The sequence below is a fragment of the Leucopleurus acutus genome, assembly GCF_964270905.1.
Source record: "Leucopleurus acutus genome assembly, chromosome: 15".
NCBI lineage: Eukaryota > Metazoa > Chordata > Mammalia > Artiodactyla > Delphinidae > Leucopleurus > Leucopleurus acutus.
The window spans coordinates 7,212,761-7,230,883 of NC_139157.1; the positions used below are offsets into that span (position 1 = coordinate 7,212,761).

The window sequence follows — 18,123 nt, forward strand, 5'->3', positions numbered from 1 at the left end:
TACCGTGGGGTCTGCCTATTTTTATGGCCCCAGAGACAGGACTGCTTGCACTGGAGCCAACCCAGGGCACAGCCCTTCGCAGCTCTGACACCACTCAAAGCTTCCAGGGCTCATGTCCCACAGGGAATGGCCTCTTCTCTGGCAGCCAGCTGGCAAGTGTTCAACTCTGTCCCCTGCCCCATCGTATGGTCTGCGTCCTAGGACCACTCCTGGTACCAGCTGTCGTAGGTCACGTTCCCAGGGAAGCCGCCTCTGAGTCTGGCAGACGGGGGGTGTCTGCGGGCGTGCTCTCAGGAATGACACCTTAGGAGGAGAGGGAAGCAGGACAGAGCGGAGGGAGAAGCTGAAGCGATGCCGTTACAACGGGAGATGAGGGGAGTTAGAGGCGGGGCCGCTCTTGAGAGTTGTCTCACCCTGCGTGCGGGGCTGGAGGCCGAACTTTATCCCCCGTCCATCCGTACGTCAGCTGGTCATTGGGTGTGCGTTGTCCCCACCTCCACAAGGAATGAGGCAGTGCTTTGACTTAGGGAAAGTCCTGTGTAGCATCTCAGCAGAGATGCAGCCCAAATTGCCCGCAGCTGGGGAAACCAGTGCCCAAGGTGGGGCAGGGCTGCGGTGCAGCTAAGGATCACCAGCAGAGTCAAGACGAGAGACTCATCAGGGTGCTGACAAGGGCAGCGGGGATGCAGAGGGGTGGTGGGTCTGAGGTAGGATCCAGACCTTGGCAGTGAATTAGAGGACAGGATGAGAGCAGTAATGAGTTAATGTCAATGCTCCAATTTCCACCTTGGGTGAACTTGGGTGGGTAACAGTGCCATTCACTGGGAGAGGAAACACAGGGACAGAAGCAAGGCGCTCCGGGAGAGATGACGAGTTCACTCTGGACATCTCAGCAGAGGTGCTCGGCGGGTAAAGGAGTAGATGCGTAGACCACCTCAGAGGGATGCCTTGGCTGATAAAGACACCGATTAATCATCTCCAATTGATCGCCCCTCACCCAGGACCCCTACCTCAACCTCCCCGGTTCTACCACCGGAGGCTGAGGGACGTGCCTGCCCTGGAGAAGGAGAGCAAAGCAGCGATGGCCCAGGAGGACTGGATTCCTGGGTGTGTTGGCTGACTCACTGCAGGCTTATCTCCTGGCCATTTACTGCTGTTCACACAGGTGCAGCCCCAGAATCGGGAGACGGGGGGAATTTATTATCCCCAGAGGTCTAGGTCCACAGTTACTTGGGAGTGTAGCTCCTGAATCGCCTGTTGGTTTAAGAAATGCGGCTTTATCAGTGCACTTCGCTCAGATTCTTGACCCTGGATGTGTAGGGTGGCAGACGTGCAGACACGTAGTGACAGTGCTAGAGCCCAGGAAACGCAGGCGCATCGTCCGCCTGTCGTCCAATAGGAAGGAGGAGAACAGGTGCAGAAGACAACACCGGAGCTTCTGTAGTGCCTTCCCCAAGCAGTTGGTCTGTTGGCCCCAGGGGAGCAGAAATGGCCCTGGGCTACTGCTCAGGACAGGCTATGATCTCCTCCACTTACGGGCAAGTTTCTCAATTCTTACAGTGTTTTTCCTCACCTGCCACACTGGGCCAGTAAGGTCTACAAACAATGGAAAGAGAATGTATGTGAAGGATTTTATGCCTTGTGAAGTACTACAGAATGGTACAGCTTTGAGGTTTGGGTATTTTTAAGGCTGAATGCTAAAAATGTCAGGCACTAGAGAGAGAGAAAATGAAAGACAACTTTGAAAAACAAACAGGCACACTTCAGCGTGTGGACACACACACACACACACACACACTCACAAACATTCACACACAGTCACACTCACACAAACTCTCACACTCACATACACACTCTCACACACTCTCACACACACACACACTCTCACTCATTCACACATCAAACTCTTACCACGCAGGCCCAGGGCTCCGTCTCTCCGACAGCCCCTCCTGTCCTCCAGCAGTTGTTCTCTTCTCCTCCGGGGCCATCCGTGGAGAGAGAGAAACTGGGCTGCCCGCAGCGCTGCCTGGGGCTTCAGCCTCTCTCCCTAGGGGGTTTGTAGACGCCTCCCCAGCCCCAGGAGTTCCACCCAGCCTGGTGTCCACACTGAAGGACACGATCTCCCCGGTTCCAGCCGGAGCTCAGCCCTCCTCGCAGACACCAGGCCAGAGTCCCCGCCTCGGCTGCCTCCCCGCGTGGGGAGCTCACGTGGAGCTGCCCCGAGCCCTCTGGATCCACGCGGGTTGAGGAGTCCTGGCCGGCTCGCTAGAGGAGGCCTGAAAGCACAGCCCTCACCTGAACCCGCTTGTCCAGACCCTGCGCCCCAGACTCAGGAGAAGCTGTTGGAACAAAGCCATCACGTGGAAAGTATTTTTACAGTAACTTGTTACCACACACATATACCCCCACACACACACACCACACAATATATTCAACACACGTATATCACATACACACACATATGTGGTATATCTGCATGTGTATACTCACCACAGACCACACACCCAAGCCCCATACACACCCCACCCCACATAAACACTCACCACACACACAACACATACGTACATCACACACCAAACACACACACCTCACATGCACACTCACCATACGCATCACAGATACCCACTCACCACAGACGCACACACACCGGAGACTGTTTCATCTCCCCCCAAGAAGACATGCCCTGGAGATTCCCTGCATTTCCTCCTCGAGCAGGAAGAGGGGAAATACCTGCAGAGCTCTTCTCAGCCACCAGATGGCGCTAAATCCTTAGGGGAAATCATACATTTTTTAAGAAATGGTGGCCACAAGTGAAGTGACCTGGGGAAAAAGGAGTGTTCACTGCTTTCAGTTGACAGCAGGGGCGGGAGACTCAAGACAGGCGCAGCATCTCTGAGTGAAGTACAGACTTGAAAAACTAAGAGCTGGGTCCTGCCTTCAATGAATCCTTTATTCACTGATTGATTTGAAGTGGGGGGGGGAATATATGTATTTATATATTGCCATCCGCAGGACAGGAGGGCTTGTAGACCAATTGTGGGGAAAATAATTCATCTGCTCTCCCTGATCACCTCTTATCAAATGAAGCAGTTGCCGAACACATGCGTGAAGGGTCAGCACATTTTAATTTATTGCTGTTGCTTTCCAAGTTTACCTTTAATTTCTTTCAGCCGGAACTCAGTGTACGTCTCTTATATGATCATCCCTATCCTATGAGGAATCCGTGGTCAGGCAGGACAGTTTTGAAGTCAGACTGATCTGGTGTTGAAAATGAGTCTCGGCCGTGACTAGCTGTAATGGTTGATTTTTGTGTGTCAGCTTGGTTAAGCTATGTTGCACGGTTTTTTTTGTCAAACACTAGTCTCCGTGCTGCTGGGATGGTATTCTGTAGATGTGGTCGACACCTACCATCAGTTAGCTGACTTTAAGTAAAGGAGATGACCTGTGATGTAGGTGGGCCTCACCTAATCACTTGAAGGCCTTAAGAGCAAAGACTGAGATTTCCCAGATGAGAAGGAATTCAGCCTCCTGGCTGTAACATAGACACTCCACCTGTGTCTCCAGCCTGCCCTACAGATTTTGAACTTGCCAGTTCCCACGATCCCATGAGCCAGTTCCTTAAAGTAAATCCACATATTTTATACATACATATGTATCCTACTGGTTCTGTCTCTCTAGAGAACCCTAACTGATACATGAACTGTGGTCATCATTAAGTGAATTATGTAACCTCTCCAAGCCTTGCTTTCCTCATCTGTAATATGATGTTGTAAATTCAAAAGGATTTAATGAACAATGCATGCATTACGCCTAGTGTGGAGCCTGACAAATCACAGTGTGCAGTACACAAGGTGGTTCTTTCCTCATCCATCCTCATTCCAGCACGCACACACCCCACACGATTACATCAGGCTGCAGAGGTTCGACGTCCACATTCAAGACAACGTGTGCTCTAGCACACACACACAATCCCTTGTATCTGTGTTGACTGCACTGTATGCAGATGTTCTGCTACTTCTCACAAGGTAGTCCACAGACCAGCTGCTTGGGCATCACCCAGAAACATGTCAAGACCTACTGATCCAGAAACTGGGAGGAGGCTGTTGACGAGCTCGGGGGGCGGGGGCGGGGGTGGGGGTGGGAGATCTACAGCAATTTGTGTTTGAACAAGGCCTCCAGGTGGTACTAATGCAAGCCACAGGCTAAGAACCACTGTTCTGCTAACTTGTAAGCGCCACAAGGCAGGTTTTTTTCGTTTGTTGTTTGTTGATCATCTCTTTTGTTTGCATAGCCCTGGTACCTAGAACAGTGCCTGGCACATCACAGGCATCCAGCACATATTTGCTGAATGAAGGGATTTCTGTGCCAGCTCTAGCAAAGAATAACAGTCAGCTTTGTACCAGAGTATCTACACTTTACACAAAGGACAAGCTTGTTCTCTGCTCTGGCTTCCTCTGTGCATTAGTGATGCTTCCACATTCAGAATCCTTTCTACATTGATAATTTTAGTCATTACCGACCTGAGGAAGCCATGAACTAGCGATCTCCATCATCCAGGATACAACTTAGCTTATCTTCCTCGCTCAAGTGCAGTTTTTCCCATTTGTCAATGTGTGCTAATAGCTGAACACAAAGAACTTTAAAATTCCCATTAAATGATACCTATTAATAATCTTTTTTTAACATCTTTATTGTGGTATAATTGCTTTACAATGGTGTGTTAGTTTCTGCTTTATAACAAAGTGAATCAGTTACACATATACATATGTCCCCATATCTCTTCCCTCTTGCGTCTCCCTCGCTCCCCCCCTCCCTATCCCACCCCTCCAGGCGGTCACAAAGCACCGAGCTGATCTCCCTGTGCTATGCGGCTGCTTCCCACTAGCTATCTACCTTACGTTTGGTAGTGTATATATGTCCTATTAATAATCTTAATATTTATGTTGTCCCTTTCCCCATCAATCTTAAAATATGCTAATAGACGTTATTTATTTACTTTCCTTCCTCTCTGCGAAGCAGTCGAGGTCCCCGGGGCAGGGCTATATAAGGTCTAAGTGGCGATCCAAGCGGTGCTTGGTACCACCCATTGCACTAAGAACAGAAATCACCACTGTTAATGCCATCATCAAGTATATTCTTCCAAACTGAATTTGAGAGCGTGGCCCGGGAAGTTGGGAACTTAGTGCAGAGAGTGCAGCCCCGGCCAGACGCTCCGTTACATCCTAGCACTTAAATGATTTCTTTCTAAATACACATAGAGATAAAGATATACAGAGTAGTTATTTCTGGTATATGTTTATTATATAAATTAATACTATATAAATACATATAGTCCCCCGAAAAGAGAGAGTAATAACAGTTCCAAGAATCTTCGGGCATGAAAGGGGAATGCGGTGTTCCGACTCACCAGCAGGGGGCGCGCTGCTCACAAGCAGGGGTCTTGGACCAGAACACCTGACCGTGCTGTGACTCTGAGGAAGTTGGGACCCGCTTCCTTCTGTGGAGGTGGGAGTTTTCAGTAAGGATGTGGCAAGTGAGTGCTGTCTGGGCATGCAATTTTGATGATAAAGGTGAACATTTCAAAGTCGACATTCACCTGCAAGCATTCACAATCTCAATTAAGCCAGCCGTTTTCAGGGATTCATGGCCATCTGATCCCTTTTGGAAAATAGATTTAAAGTGACTTTTAGAATTAGGATATACTTGTCTGATTATTGACTAAACAGATGTCACAAATAAGCTTCCTAAAGCAGGAAAGATGACATGAATGCGAACAGTCTCTCAAGTTGTTCTCATTTGCATACGTATTAACAGGGTCTCCTAGGCACAAATTTTAAAGCCTCTGTGGGGGCGCTTTGCTTCGGTTTACCTGTGTTTTTTAAAGGAGACGTCAGCAGTCTTTTCGGTTTATACAAACTCCTACAGTCTGATAGTCTCATCTCTATAAATGCGAGGTGAGGACAATTATGACAAGATAATGGTTATGATCATAGAAAAGACGAACTTGGCATTCACGGGGCACCAGGCTATTTGCTAAGCGCTTGTATTCTTGACTCGTGACCACCCTTGTGAGGTGTGGACTGTATTCGTCACACGTGCAGATGAGAAGGGGCTGAGGCTCGGTGTCCGTCCACGGTTACCCAGCAAGTAAAGAAGGATGCTGGCATTTAAACCCAGGCACTGATGACTCCAAAGCCCTGCTCTGAACCACTTCCCATGACACGGACACCTCTAAGTGTTCACTTAACAATGATCACCTTATAAACAAAACCCATGGTCCCTTCTTGAGCCACAGACTGTCTGTCATGCCAATACTTGACCTCGCTGAGGCAATTTTGAAGGTATATAGGAGACTGTAGGAAATTGATATTTTTAGCCATCAACTATGTAAGAAGAGAGACTTGTCCTATTCCACCCACACCGCATCCCGCCCCCTCCCCCGCACTCGCACTCACACACGTTCCTCCTCACGAAGGGTGAACAGAAAGCAGGCACAAAGGTCTGTGCAATTAACCTAAGTGTCACACTGCCCTATATGAGCCACAGTTAATCACAGGTAGGACGATAACGCTGAGTGACAACCACGCCTTCACCTCCTGGCAGCACAATGACAACCCACTGCTTCACAGCTTGATGACTAAAGGCGTAAGAGAGGGTGAGTTTATCCAACTAAACATGCCTTCCAGGCCCAAGTGAGATGGCTCCCAAGCCTCCCTGCGCCCCACAAGCCCCCAGGGCGTTTTTAAGGATTCACATTTCTGGACCCCATTCCAGACCTACTGAATCCGAATCTCCAGGTGTGAGCACAGGCAGAGGTGTGCGTGTGTTTTCTAAATCCCTAGGTGATCCTGTAGCAGTGGGCATCCGGCCTCTGTTCACGGTCATTCCAGAAGGATTTGAATATCAGTATCAAGGATACTCATAAAAGATGCTAAGCAGAGATCTCAGCAGAAGAGACTTGATGACAACCCTTTTCCCCAGGGATTGATAGTCGAAGGTCTAACACAGTCATCTGGGCACATGAGGGTGATCCAGAGCTATGTTTCTTGGTTCCCCACGTCAGTTAGGCCAGCAGCAGTAGAGGTGGGTCTCTGGCTGTCCTTCCACGTGGATCCAAGTGGGTGATGCGGAAGAAACAAGAATAACGTTGATGCGGGCGGAGGCCTCCTGAGAGGTTTTGGGCGCTCTCCATGGCTCTGTTCTACGAAGGAGGAAGGAAGCCCACAGTGTTAGGGGCAGTGGGACTATCAGAGATGAAAAGGACAGAGAAAAGGCATTGGCTTTGGCAACTGTGGCCTCACTCGTGTCCTTTCTGAGAACAGTTTCAGCAGGTCAGGCAGAAGTGAGATCCAGCCACACAGCAGTGGGTCAAAGAGTGGTGGAGAGTGAGGGCGTCGGCTGGGCGCAGAGGAAGCAGAGATTTTCCACCCCTTGGCCTCAGGGTGTGGAACCACTCTGTGACAGTGCCATGGCCTTCAACCCTTAGTCCTCTCTGTAACATGTGACGTCATCATGAAAGAAACTGTAGCAGCAAAAGCACAGGGTCTGAAGTCAGAGAGCCCAGGGGTTATACACTGAACCTGCTGCTGAGTCTCTGTGGCCGCAGGCAAGTTCTGTTGCTTCTTGAAACTGAGGTTTCTTCCTCTGAAATAGTTGACAGCAGCCCTACCTATTAGGAAGGCTACAATCGCTAAAATAAATGATCTACTCCGAGCTCCTGACAGAGAGCACAGCCTCCTAATATAATAGACATGGTCACTGTTACTTCTTTTTTTTTTAATTAATTTATTTATTGGAGTAGCATTGCTTTACCATGTTGTGTTAGCTGCTGCTGTACGATGAAGTGAATCAGCTGTATGTGTACTTACGTCCCCTCCCTCTGCAGCTGCTCACTGCAAACCTATTACAGCTTTGTAGCCATCACGGCACAATTCTTAGACACAGCTCTGTGTTCTTCATGGAATCAATGGGAAAACCAGCCAGAGGACAAGAGAGCTGGTTCCATGAGCATGTGAGGAACGGGATGCCATGCTATTTAATTTATTGATTTACTTTTTAAAAAATTAAACTACAGTTGATTTACAATATTGTGTTAGTTTCAGGTGTACAGCAAAGTGATTCAGTTATACATATACATACATATATATTTATGTGTGTGCATATATATAGATTCTTTTGCAGATTCTTTTCCATTATAGGTATTATAAGATATTGAATATAGTTCCCTGTGCTATACAGTAAATCCTCGTTGTTTATCTGTCTATATATAGTAGGTGTATCTGTTCATCCCAAACTCCTAATTTATCCCTCTCCCCCTACCCCACCCTTTCCCCTTTGGTAACCATAAGTTTATTTTCTATGTCTGTGAGTCTATTTTTTTAATAAATAAATTTATTTGTATTACTAAACATATTTATTTTGTACTCTGCATCTGATCATTCCAATCTCCACAACCTTTGCTGGTCAAGTTCTGCAGTTTTGCATTTCTGCCACTTTCACTCATGGTAGCTTGTTTTCGCCTGTATTTGGTAACTTTTTTATTGTGATCCCAGACTTCTTGGAATTTTATTTGTGTGATTTTTTTTTTTTTCTTTTTGAGGTTTGTCTTTTTAAAGTGCATTACTCTACAGAAAATATTTTTGCTTCAGCCAGGTTCTTGGGTATACTGCCAATCCGGGAGTATTTCAAATTAACTTTTTGGCGTGAGTCCATTTTTAACCTAATCAAGTGGTATGAATTCTTTTCACAAACGCTGTGCATAAGGCTTAGTGGTTGGGACTTCTCAGAGGAACTTTGTCTCTCCGACCTGCTCCACCATAGGACGAAGGCTGAGACCAGCACATAAGTTTTTTCCATCAATTCTCTCTTCTGGGAGGATTTTTCCACCTTCCACCCTGCTCTGGCTCAGGTCCCATCTCTGCTTGTAAAGACCAGGCCTTGGGCAGCCTGGGACTAGGAAAATAGCCCCGTAGCAAACACCAGATTCCTCCCTCCCTGCACCAGTAAGATTTTCTCTTTCTTATCCTGACCTTCAGGGATTTTCCTGACTTTTCCATCAGATCAACCGTTAAGCAAAAACTTTTCTTGCATATTTCATCCAGCATTTTTAGATATATAGACCTCGGAGAAATTGCACTTAGCATGCAGTGCACCATATTGCTGAAAAGTGGCATCTTCAAATTAGTCTTTGATAAGTAACATTATATATTTCTCTGATCTGTATGCCTCCAGTAAGCAATTTTAAACCACTGCTACAGAATTACAAGCTCCTGAACCTTAAGAAGAGAAGCTGGGGACATAGGATCGGGAAGGGTATTTGCTATGTTCACTTAGGGTTAGGACCACACGTGATCTGAGCTGATTGGAAGACACGTACTTGAGATACAAAGCTACTTACTAAATCTTGTGTCCGTTGTCATTCATCACAGCTTTATCACTGGGCTCTGGGCCATGAGTGGTCTTTACGTTGTCCCAGAGCCAAAGGAAGTTTTCCGTGACCTGTGGTTGCTTCTTAGTGTTAAACTGATTCTGCTTTGTTCTAACAAAGTATTTACAAATCATATGACGTCCTCTGAGTTACAAAGGAAGTTTCCTTTGTGAACGGGAGAGCTGATTAACAGAAAGAAATTGGTTTCACCTCAATGACCACCATCAGGAATGCACCCCACATGCCCTTGCTGGTTCACGGGGTCCTGTTCCAGACGATTGTCAGGCTGCTGCCTTCATGGGATGTGTCATTTGTTCACTGACTCAGCTAAAATGTACTGAGTGCCCGCTAGGTACCATGCACTGTGCCAGACACTGGAGAGAAGAAGACACAAACGTGATCTTGGCCTTGGATGGATTCACTTTCTATTGGAAATAACAGAAAAATAAATACTAATTACCATAAAAACCATTAAATGCAGCAAATGAGGTGTAAACACAGTTATTTACCTCCTAATACTTCATTCTTAAAGAGTGAAAACTTAAACATTTCAAAAATATTTAGAATCTAATGATGAAATGATAAAAATTGGATTCGTATCTGGGATGAAGGATCCACTCACCAGATTCCACATCTGATCTAGGTCCCTCTCTGCACTGTGGTATCTGAGGATGATTGCTCTACTTACTGACACAGTCGTTTCTTTTTGGCTGTGTTGGGTCTTCGTTGCTGCGCGCGGGCTTTCTCTAGTTGCAGCGAACGGGGGCTACTCTTCGTTGCGGTGCGTGTGCCCCTCGCTGCGGGGGCTTCTCTTGTTGCAGAGCACGGGCTCTAGGTGCGTGGGCTTCAGTAGTTGCAGCGCGTGGGCTCAGTAGTTGTGCCACCTGGGCTTAGTTGCTCTGCAGCATGTGGGATCTTCCCGGACCAGGAACTGAGCCCATGTCCCCTGCATTGGCAGGCGGATTCTCAACCACGGAAGCCCTGACACAGTCGTTTCTGAGCACAGCCATCCCAGCACCACTTGCTTTCACTCTCACCATCTAGAAAACCTGCTGAGAGACCATGGTGCTGGGTGGAGACCCCGTGTGTGAGCATCTCTGGTTTGAGTTTCCATCCTTCAGGTTTTCCAGATTTTTGATTTGATCGGCCCTGGTGCTGTTATACACGAGGGGAGCATCCTGAAACCTGGCACTTGGCGTTTTTACTACTCAGAGGCCTCCTTTGTAGAATAAGTTTGACAGCTGCCTGATTTCTCTAGGTTACTTTGATGGGCCACTGAAATGATGGAGATCAAAGTGTAAAAAACAATGTGTTACAACTTTGTAAAGTATCATCAGTGTTATTATTAGAGTAATATCAGAGTATTAGAGCATTCCATGTCATTCGATTTCTTCACTAATTTATATTTTAAGTCATTTTTAGTACTTTCTTAATCTAAAAATAGCTCTGGGAATGTTTTAAGAGTCATTACAAATTAATAAAATGCCCCGCACGTTCGTATTAATTTTAAAGCATAGAAGAAAATAATTTAATACCATAGAGGCCAAGAAGGAAGGGTTCTGTTTGGATTAACATTTTGAAATATATTTCTAGACCACAGAGTTCTTGTACTAAATCCCAAAATGTACCAATTCTTTTTCTGCATGTGTCATTCAACACTGAAGTAAGTGAAGAGATTGTAGTGTCTGAACAATTAGACAGGCACAGAATATCTTCGGCAGCTCCTTTGAAATCCCTCCTCCTTTTCGTGGTGTATGAGTCAGGGGTGATTCATTCCTCTGACTTGAATAACGTTAGCAAACATTTCTGAAGCTTGCTGTAGGTCTGGAGGTCATTCTGTTATCAGGTAATGTGTGTCAGATACTCGTCCTGAACCTTCAAAGAAATTAACCCGCTTGATCCTTGATACCACAATGCACTAGGCATTTTGATTTCCATCTGAGATGGGAACTTTCAGAGAGTTAAGGAATGTTCCCAAAGCCACGCACCCAGGTGGATCTGGGATTGGAACCCAGGCGGCTGTGGGTCCAGAGCCCAATCTCGACCTCTAGCTGTTCCCCATTCCTGCTGCCACTTCCTCTGTCATATCAGCTTCACTTCCCTGTTCCTGCCCCGTCCTGTCTGTGACCACGTTCCTGTCCAGGTGCAGGAATGAAAGATAATAAGATGTTGAAGAAAGTTTAAAAGCAAAGATTTTGGAGTCACACGGACTCTGCTGCCTATCAGCTGTGGGCAATTGTTTGACATGTCTAGTCCTCGATGTAAAATAAAAACTAGTACACTCACCTGATGAAGCATCTAGCAAGAAGGTTTTAAGAGTATGTGTCACCTTGCCTGCATGTTAAGCACCCACTAGATGTTATGTGTTACAATTATTCAAGACCATAAAAAAGAGGAACTCAGACTGCGAAACTGCAGTCTTGTCTTAGCTCGTAGGCACAGGCCAGATGCTGAAACCATGTTGGTGCTTGGCCCTGCATGGCCGGAGCCGTCCGCCACGTCCGCCACTTGTCGAGTGAGTTTACTGTTGAGCTTCTTGCCTGAAGGCACTTGCGTCTCTAAGAACTTCCTGTGCAGTGTTTCAAGGGACCCACGTTGGAGCCCACTGTGAAGATCTGACTTTCAGCTCCTTCTGTTTCATTCACCTAGGCCTACCAAGTTGATGAGAAGACGGCAGAGCGGGCTCGGTGGGAGCACGCCTCCAAAGAAACGATCAAGAAGACCTCTAAACCCTGTCCCCGTTGCCACGTGCCGGTGGAAAAACATGGTGAGTCTGGGCTGGGCACGAAGTGAGGGCGTCTCAGGGCATCGGCTGCGTGGCTGGGACAGTCAGGGGCTCTACGAGGGCTTGCTAGCTGGGGAATTCAGCGCTGGGACTTTGGCGCCATCTGGCCAGAGTTTGAGTCTCAGCTCTCTCACGTCAAGCTTCTTAGCCTCCTAAGCTGCAAGTCCTCTTCTGTAAAATAGGGCTGATAACAGAAGCTGCCCCGCAGCAATAGAACCATATGACATGGTGGGTGGCAAATGCCTCCCGGTGCCTGGCATAGAGAAAGCACTCGAGAAACGCTGACTGCCCTTATTATTATTTATTATTAACACTACTGAACACATTGCACCTGATTTTTAAAAACAAGTGCTAGGGAGACGTTCCAGTCCAGTATTTCCCCCAGAGCGCCCTCCACACTACTCTGGTGTCTAGAGATACTCAGCGGGGAAAGGCAGGTACCACCACGTCACATACATCTGGCTCTCGCTTCCCACTGTATCCCCTCTTGGAGAATAACAGCAAGGAAAACAACTGACTTGTACTGAGCACTTACTGAATGCTGGTTCTAAGTCCCCTTCGAGTATCAGATCATTTAATCCTCGCAGACACCACATAAGGAAGCTATTATTATCCCCATTCGTAGCATACATTCAAGCCGTTCAGAATGCCTTTTGTAAAGAAATCTGTTTAACTTGGTGTAACCAGTTGGTTCGCAATTTTTTGGCCATGAAACTCTCTCTTTCACGTCAGTGATTCCTGTCCCTTTGAACACGGGACACACTCGGGCTCTGGTTTCACCATCCCTGTGGCGGGAGAGTTAGTCCCTTACGTTGGGGTGACGCTTGGCTCCGTCATTAAACTAGCCTTTCCATGAGTGTGTCTCTGAATGGGACTTTTGCCTTCTACCAGCTTCTCTCTAAATTTCAAGCATGGGAGGGGATAACTTGGGGACACCTCTGGTTGGATGAAACGACATTCACCGTAGTCAGGGGCTCCCAGGAGCCCACGTGTATCTGCTGCTTTGCACAGCTTTACGGGCTTAGAAACACCACTGTCCGTATTCAGATGGTTCTCCCTGGGGATAGTCTACACCCAGGGCAGCGTCTCCCTTCCCTTACACTTGTGGTCACGTCCATGCATCCTCACACCCTGGGAGGCACCACAGCTGTGGGGAGACCTGAGAGAGCTCCTACCAGAAGGAGCCCCTCCCGGCTCCTTGCCTCCTGCCAAGTGGCCCCATGTAACCGCTGGAGGCCACTGAGAGGGAGACCAGCTGGGCTCTGGGGACACGACCATGCTCGTGGCTGTGGTTTTTTCCTCCCCCCGTTGACCTCCCCCTGCTCTGATGCCTGCTCTGTGTGATCATGTGGCCTGGGGGCCATTGCTGTGTAGCCCTCCGGGCTCTGTGGTGTTGCTGGAAGTCAAACTCTAGTCTATATTCAGAGCATTCCTCTGGCCTGCCCCCTTCCCAGGGGCCCTGCTACCTCGTGGGAGCTGGCGGGGCACCCATGCCATCCACCTTAAAGCCATCCCAGCCCAGCACCCAGACTTCTTTCTAAATGTGAAACACGTCAGTACGTGCGCGGTAGGGTCAGCAGCGTTAGCTCGGCAGAGATATAAACGAAGCACAGGTACTGTTTTTCCCACGTTCTCTTCACCGGGCCTTCACTAGCCGCCCTTATTATTACATATTATTAACACTATTAAACACTTTGCATCTGATAAAAAAAAAAAAAGAAGATGGTAGGGAAACTTCCCGGTCCAATATTTCCCCAGAGTACTCTGATATCTAGAGATACTCACTGGTTTGTCGGGGCTGAGAGCTGGCCTGCTGTGCGTGAAACCCAGCCCTCGGCCCCAGGGTGGGCCCTGAGGCTCTCTTTCCTCAGAAGAGTACCCGATAAATAAATATTTGTTGAATTTAAAAGGAGCTAGGAAAGGAGATAGACACATAAATAGATAACCTTATAAAATATGACAGAGAAGCAAGCTAGTAAAGGAAGACCTTGTGGTTAAGAGACGGCTTCCTGGTGGAGATGTTGCCTGAGCCGAGAATAAGGGTCAGGGTTACGAGCCAGGCAAGGACGTGGCAGAGAAGCCTTCCAGGCAGCCAGCAGGTGCAAAGGCAGGGGCTAGAGCATCAGTGCCGGCGTGTGCGAGAAGCCCAGCTGTTTGGAGCTCCTGGAAAAGGTTGAGGAGCATCTGTTGAAGCGGTGGGTGGCAGGAATGTAGGGCCCGGAATGACATGCAGGGCTTGGACCTGATTCTGTAAGACAGGGAACCGCTCCGGGCTGTGAGGCCAGAAAACGACGTGCTCAGGCCTGCCTTGAGTCAGACCACACCTGCAGCCCCAGAAGGTGGAATTGAAGGGGTCAGGTGATTCCTGACTATAGACATGTTTCCTAATCTGGTTCTTTCTTTGAAATATTGTGATGTACTCTACATGGAAAGCTCTGATTTTTCACCTATAGATTTTTGGTTTTAGTGTCTACAACTGATTTTAATTTTTAACAGAACGTGTGTTCACTTTACAATAACCAGGATAGCGTGTTAAAGGTGGATCCCCATTGGACACACAATTCTGTCTCTTGGAATTTTGATTCCTTGCAAAAGGTCCAGGTACATGTGTTCCAGAATATTCTCAGAATCATTAAATCATGAAAAATTGGAGCATATGCAGGTGTTCTTTAATGGGTAGAGGGACAGGCAATCTTTAAAAGAATGAGGCAGAGCTAAATATATTAAAAAACAAAAAAATGCACAGAATATATTGTTGAGGGAAAATGCTTCTTCACGATTCTGTGTAGCGTATGATCATGAAGGACGAAAGGGAAGGTTTATGTTTTCTCAAAATTTTGTTTGAATCAATTCGAGATGAATGACCCGTACTGAGAAAGTGTCAGACAGTAACAACACATCTAGGAGTCTGGGATTAGGCAGGACTGGATTTCGTTTCAGGGAAACCTGATTCTCCCACTGGCTTAGAGGTCACACCTATAGATTTTTAACCTATGAACTGAAAAGCTGAAACTTTCAGCTTATTAATGATAGTCTCTACTGTTTTAAAGGATATCACTACGACCAGAACAAACTTAGGCTCCATTAGCAAGAAAAGCTAGTCTCATTATCTAGCTCTGTACCTAAATTCATAGCCTGTTTCCTATTCAACTGAATCCCAGAAAAGTAGTTCTCCCTTCAGCAAAGCTGTCATGATAATGAGAATTATTTCCATTTTAAACGCAAGCTGAACTTGGCACTCCCTCCTACAACGCCCTTTAATCCCTGGAAGTTCTTCCTTTACTTCCACCTCAAACAGATGAGATTCAGGATTCATTTTCTCTGCAGTAAGCGTCCGTTGCCGTTAAATTTGCCTTCAGGTCGTTCAAGAGCTTCTGATCGCTCATTAAATCTAAGGGCAGAGTGGCCAGGCCATGGTGTGTTGGCTGTGCACCGTTGGGGCTTTTCATGGTTTGAGCATCAGTCAGGAGACGGAATCCTCTAAGAGGGAAGCTAGACTTTCTCCATGCAAATATCCACACATGAGCACGGCGTGGTCAGCAGCTTTTACGTTTAAGCCGGCAAGGCTTTTAGAATTGGAGTCCCTGACTCTTCTCCAAATTATGGGGTCTAGCATATTCCTTCCATGTTACACACCAGGAAGAAAAGAAAGTTAACAACATGAATATCCCCTCTCTTGCTATTTCCTTTCTTCTATTCCACTGTGCTATTGTGAGTCTAGTTTCTATAATAAAATCTTACTTGTTAAAGCTAGTATTCCAGATCCGTTAAGATTTTGGTATAATAGGCAAACATTCTCAACCTTTCATTCAGTCTCACTTAATAGTCCGTTGAATTTGAATACATTGCTTAAGCATTCTTTATGATATTCCAGAGAAATTTAAGTGATTATACAGTATTACATTATTTATTATATTATTGACATCCTAAGTGCACAATGAATAAATATGTGTTGAAAATTACACAATCCTGTAATTGTGTAATGCTAATTGGGAAATAGTAAGAGAAAAGTATCACACGTTTTTCCCTTTATTTTCCACATATTTGAATTTTTAAATGATCTTTAAAGCAAACCAAAAAGAAGTAGAAAACTATGGGATTTTAAATGCCCTTAAGTTGGTCTAAAACAAATGCCTTTAGTTACATAATCATAAATATTTTATATTAGTGCAAGCTCTCATGCCAAGCTTCTAATATAAAAATGAGACAGCACTGGGCTTCCTTGGTGGCACAGTGGTTGAGAGTTCGCCTGCCGATGCAGGGGACACGGGTTCATGCCCCGGTCCGGGAAGATCCCACATGCCGCGGAGCGGCTGGGCCCGTGAGCCATGGCCGCTGAGCCTGCGCATCTGGAGACTGTGCTCCGCAACGGGAGAGGCCAAAACAGTGAGAGGCCCGCATACCCCAAAAAAAAAAAAAAAAAGAGAGACAGCACTGAAGCAATTCTTTGGAAAATTTGGCGAGAAAAAATGGCTTAACAAGACAACTGGTAAAATTGAACAATGGAGCACATTCAGTGCTACGTGGAATTCAAGGAAAGACATTGCTTTTGATGGGTTATCTGGGACAGTCACTCACAAACAGTTCTCTACATATAACTTCATACAAATAACATTCTCTTGACTTCGCGGCAGACTTGGTGTCTGATCCCCAGAAGCAAGTAGGGAAAGTATTTAACAAATGGGGGAGGTGGGGAATCCCAAAATAAGGGACTTTTCATCTCATACTGGAAAGGCCCTGTTCCATGAAAGAAAGAACATTGGAATCACACACATCTCGGTTAAACCTCCGGCTTCACACTTAAAAGCCTTGAGACCTTGAGAAAATTCTACAACCGGTTAACACCCTCATCTCACAAGGTGCTGTTGAGGAATAAATGACATAACAGATGTAGAGCACCTAGTATTATTCATTAGTTTCTCGCTATCCTCATCTTAAATAAAATTTTGAATAGCATGAAGGAACCTATTCACTATTAAATGCTTTTGGAACAGCTGTCCCAACTCCTGTCTTATGAATTTTTTCAAGCCAAGTAACACTGAAGAAATGATAAAAATTACTCATAGTATATATTGATGTTATTATGTATTAAATTGTTAAATATATTATTGTATACTTAAAATATTAAATTTACTGTATATTTAAATAAGGAATCGACCCCGTCTGTGAAACACAAAGCGTTTGTCTTTAAATCCCATCTTAAGAGAAGTCAGTAAACTCAGATTTACAAGTAAAATTTGCCCTTGATGGACGTGTCATGCTTCAATCTCACTCATTTCTTTTTTTTTTTTAATTTTTATTTGAGTATAGTTGATTTACAATGTTGTGTTAGTTTCAGGTGTACAGCAAAGTGAATCAGATATATATCTCCATTCTTTTTCAGATTTTTTTTCCCATATAGGTTATTCTCTCATTTCTTAACGAATGTCAGAACTGTAGAACTTCCCAGTGGGCTTTCTGGTTTGTTTTCCTCAGTTCAGATTCTGCTCTTGGCTTGCAATAATTCTGTTAGGCAGCATTTCTGGAACAGAAGGTTGGTGCGGGAGTGTTTCCCGGGTGCTTATTTGTGGCCTCTGTCTGCCCACAGGAGGGTGCATGCACATGAAGTGCCCGCAGCCCCAGTGCCAGCTCGAGTGGTGCTGGAACTGCGGCTTGGAGTGGAACCGCGCCTGCATGGGGGACCACTGGTTCGACGTGTAGCTGGAGCAGTGGCCACGCAGGCGCACTCAGCCGCCATCCCGCTGGGAAACATACAGAGTGTCCTAGTGTCATCTGCTACTTCTCCTTTCTCTAAACACACACACACACACACACACACACACACACACACTTCAAGTTCTTCCCAAAATCACAAAAACAGTTATAAGAGAAGCTCCCAGGATCCCTTTCACTGTGCCCCTGGGAAACAGCC

General features: G+C 46.3%; 1 protein-coding gene across 2 annotated transcripts in view; it reads left to right on the plus strand.

The window, feature by feature from the left end:
* PRKN (parkin RBR E3 ubiquitin protein ligase) overlaps positions 1 to 17,912 on the plus strand; it is a gene marked incomplete at its 3' end in the record, with an annotated part of 1,244,701 nt that extends 1,226,789 nt beyond the window's left edge. For both annotated transcript variants that reach the window (XM_082855877.1, XM_082855878.1), the window contains exons 11-12: positions 12,077 to 12,194; positions 17,800 to 17,912. In XM_082855877.1, the coding sequence (XP_082712003.1) occupies positions 12,077 to 12,194; positions 17,800 to 17,912 (231 nt within the window). The remainder of the gene's footprint in view (positions 1 to 12,076; positions 12,195 to 17,799) is intronic.
* Positions 17,913 to 18,123: the final 211 nt, after the last annotated feature.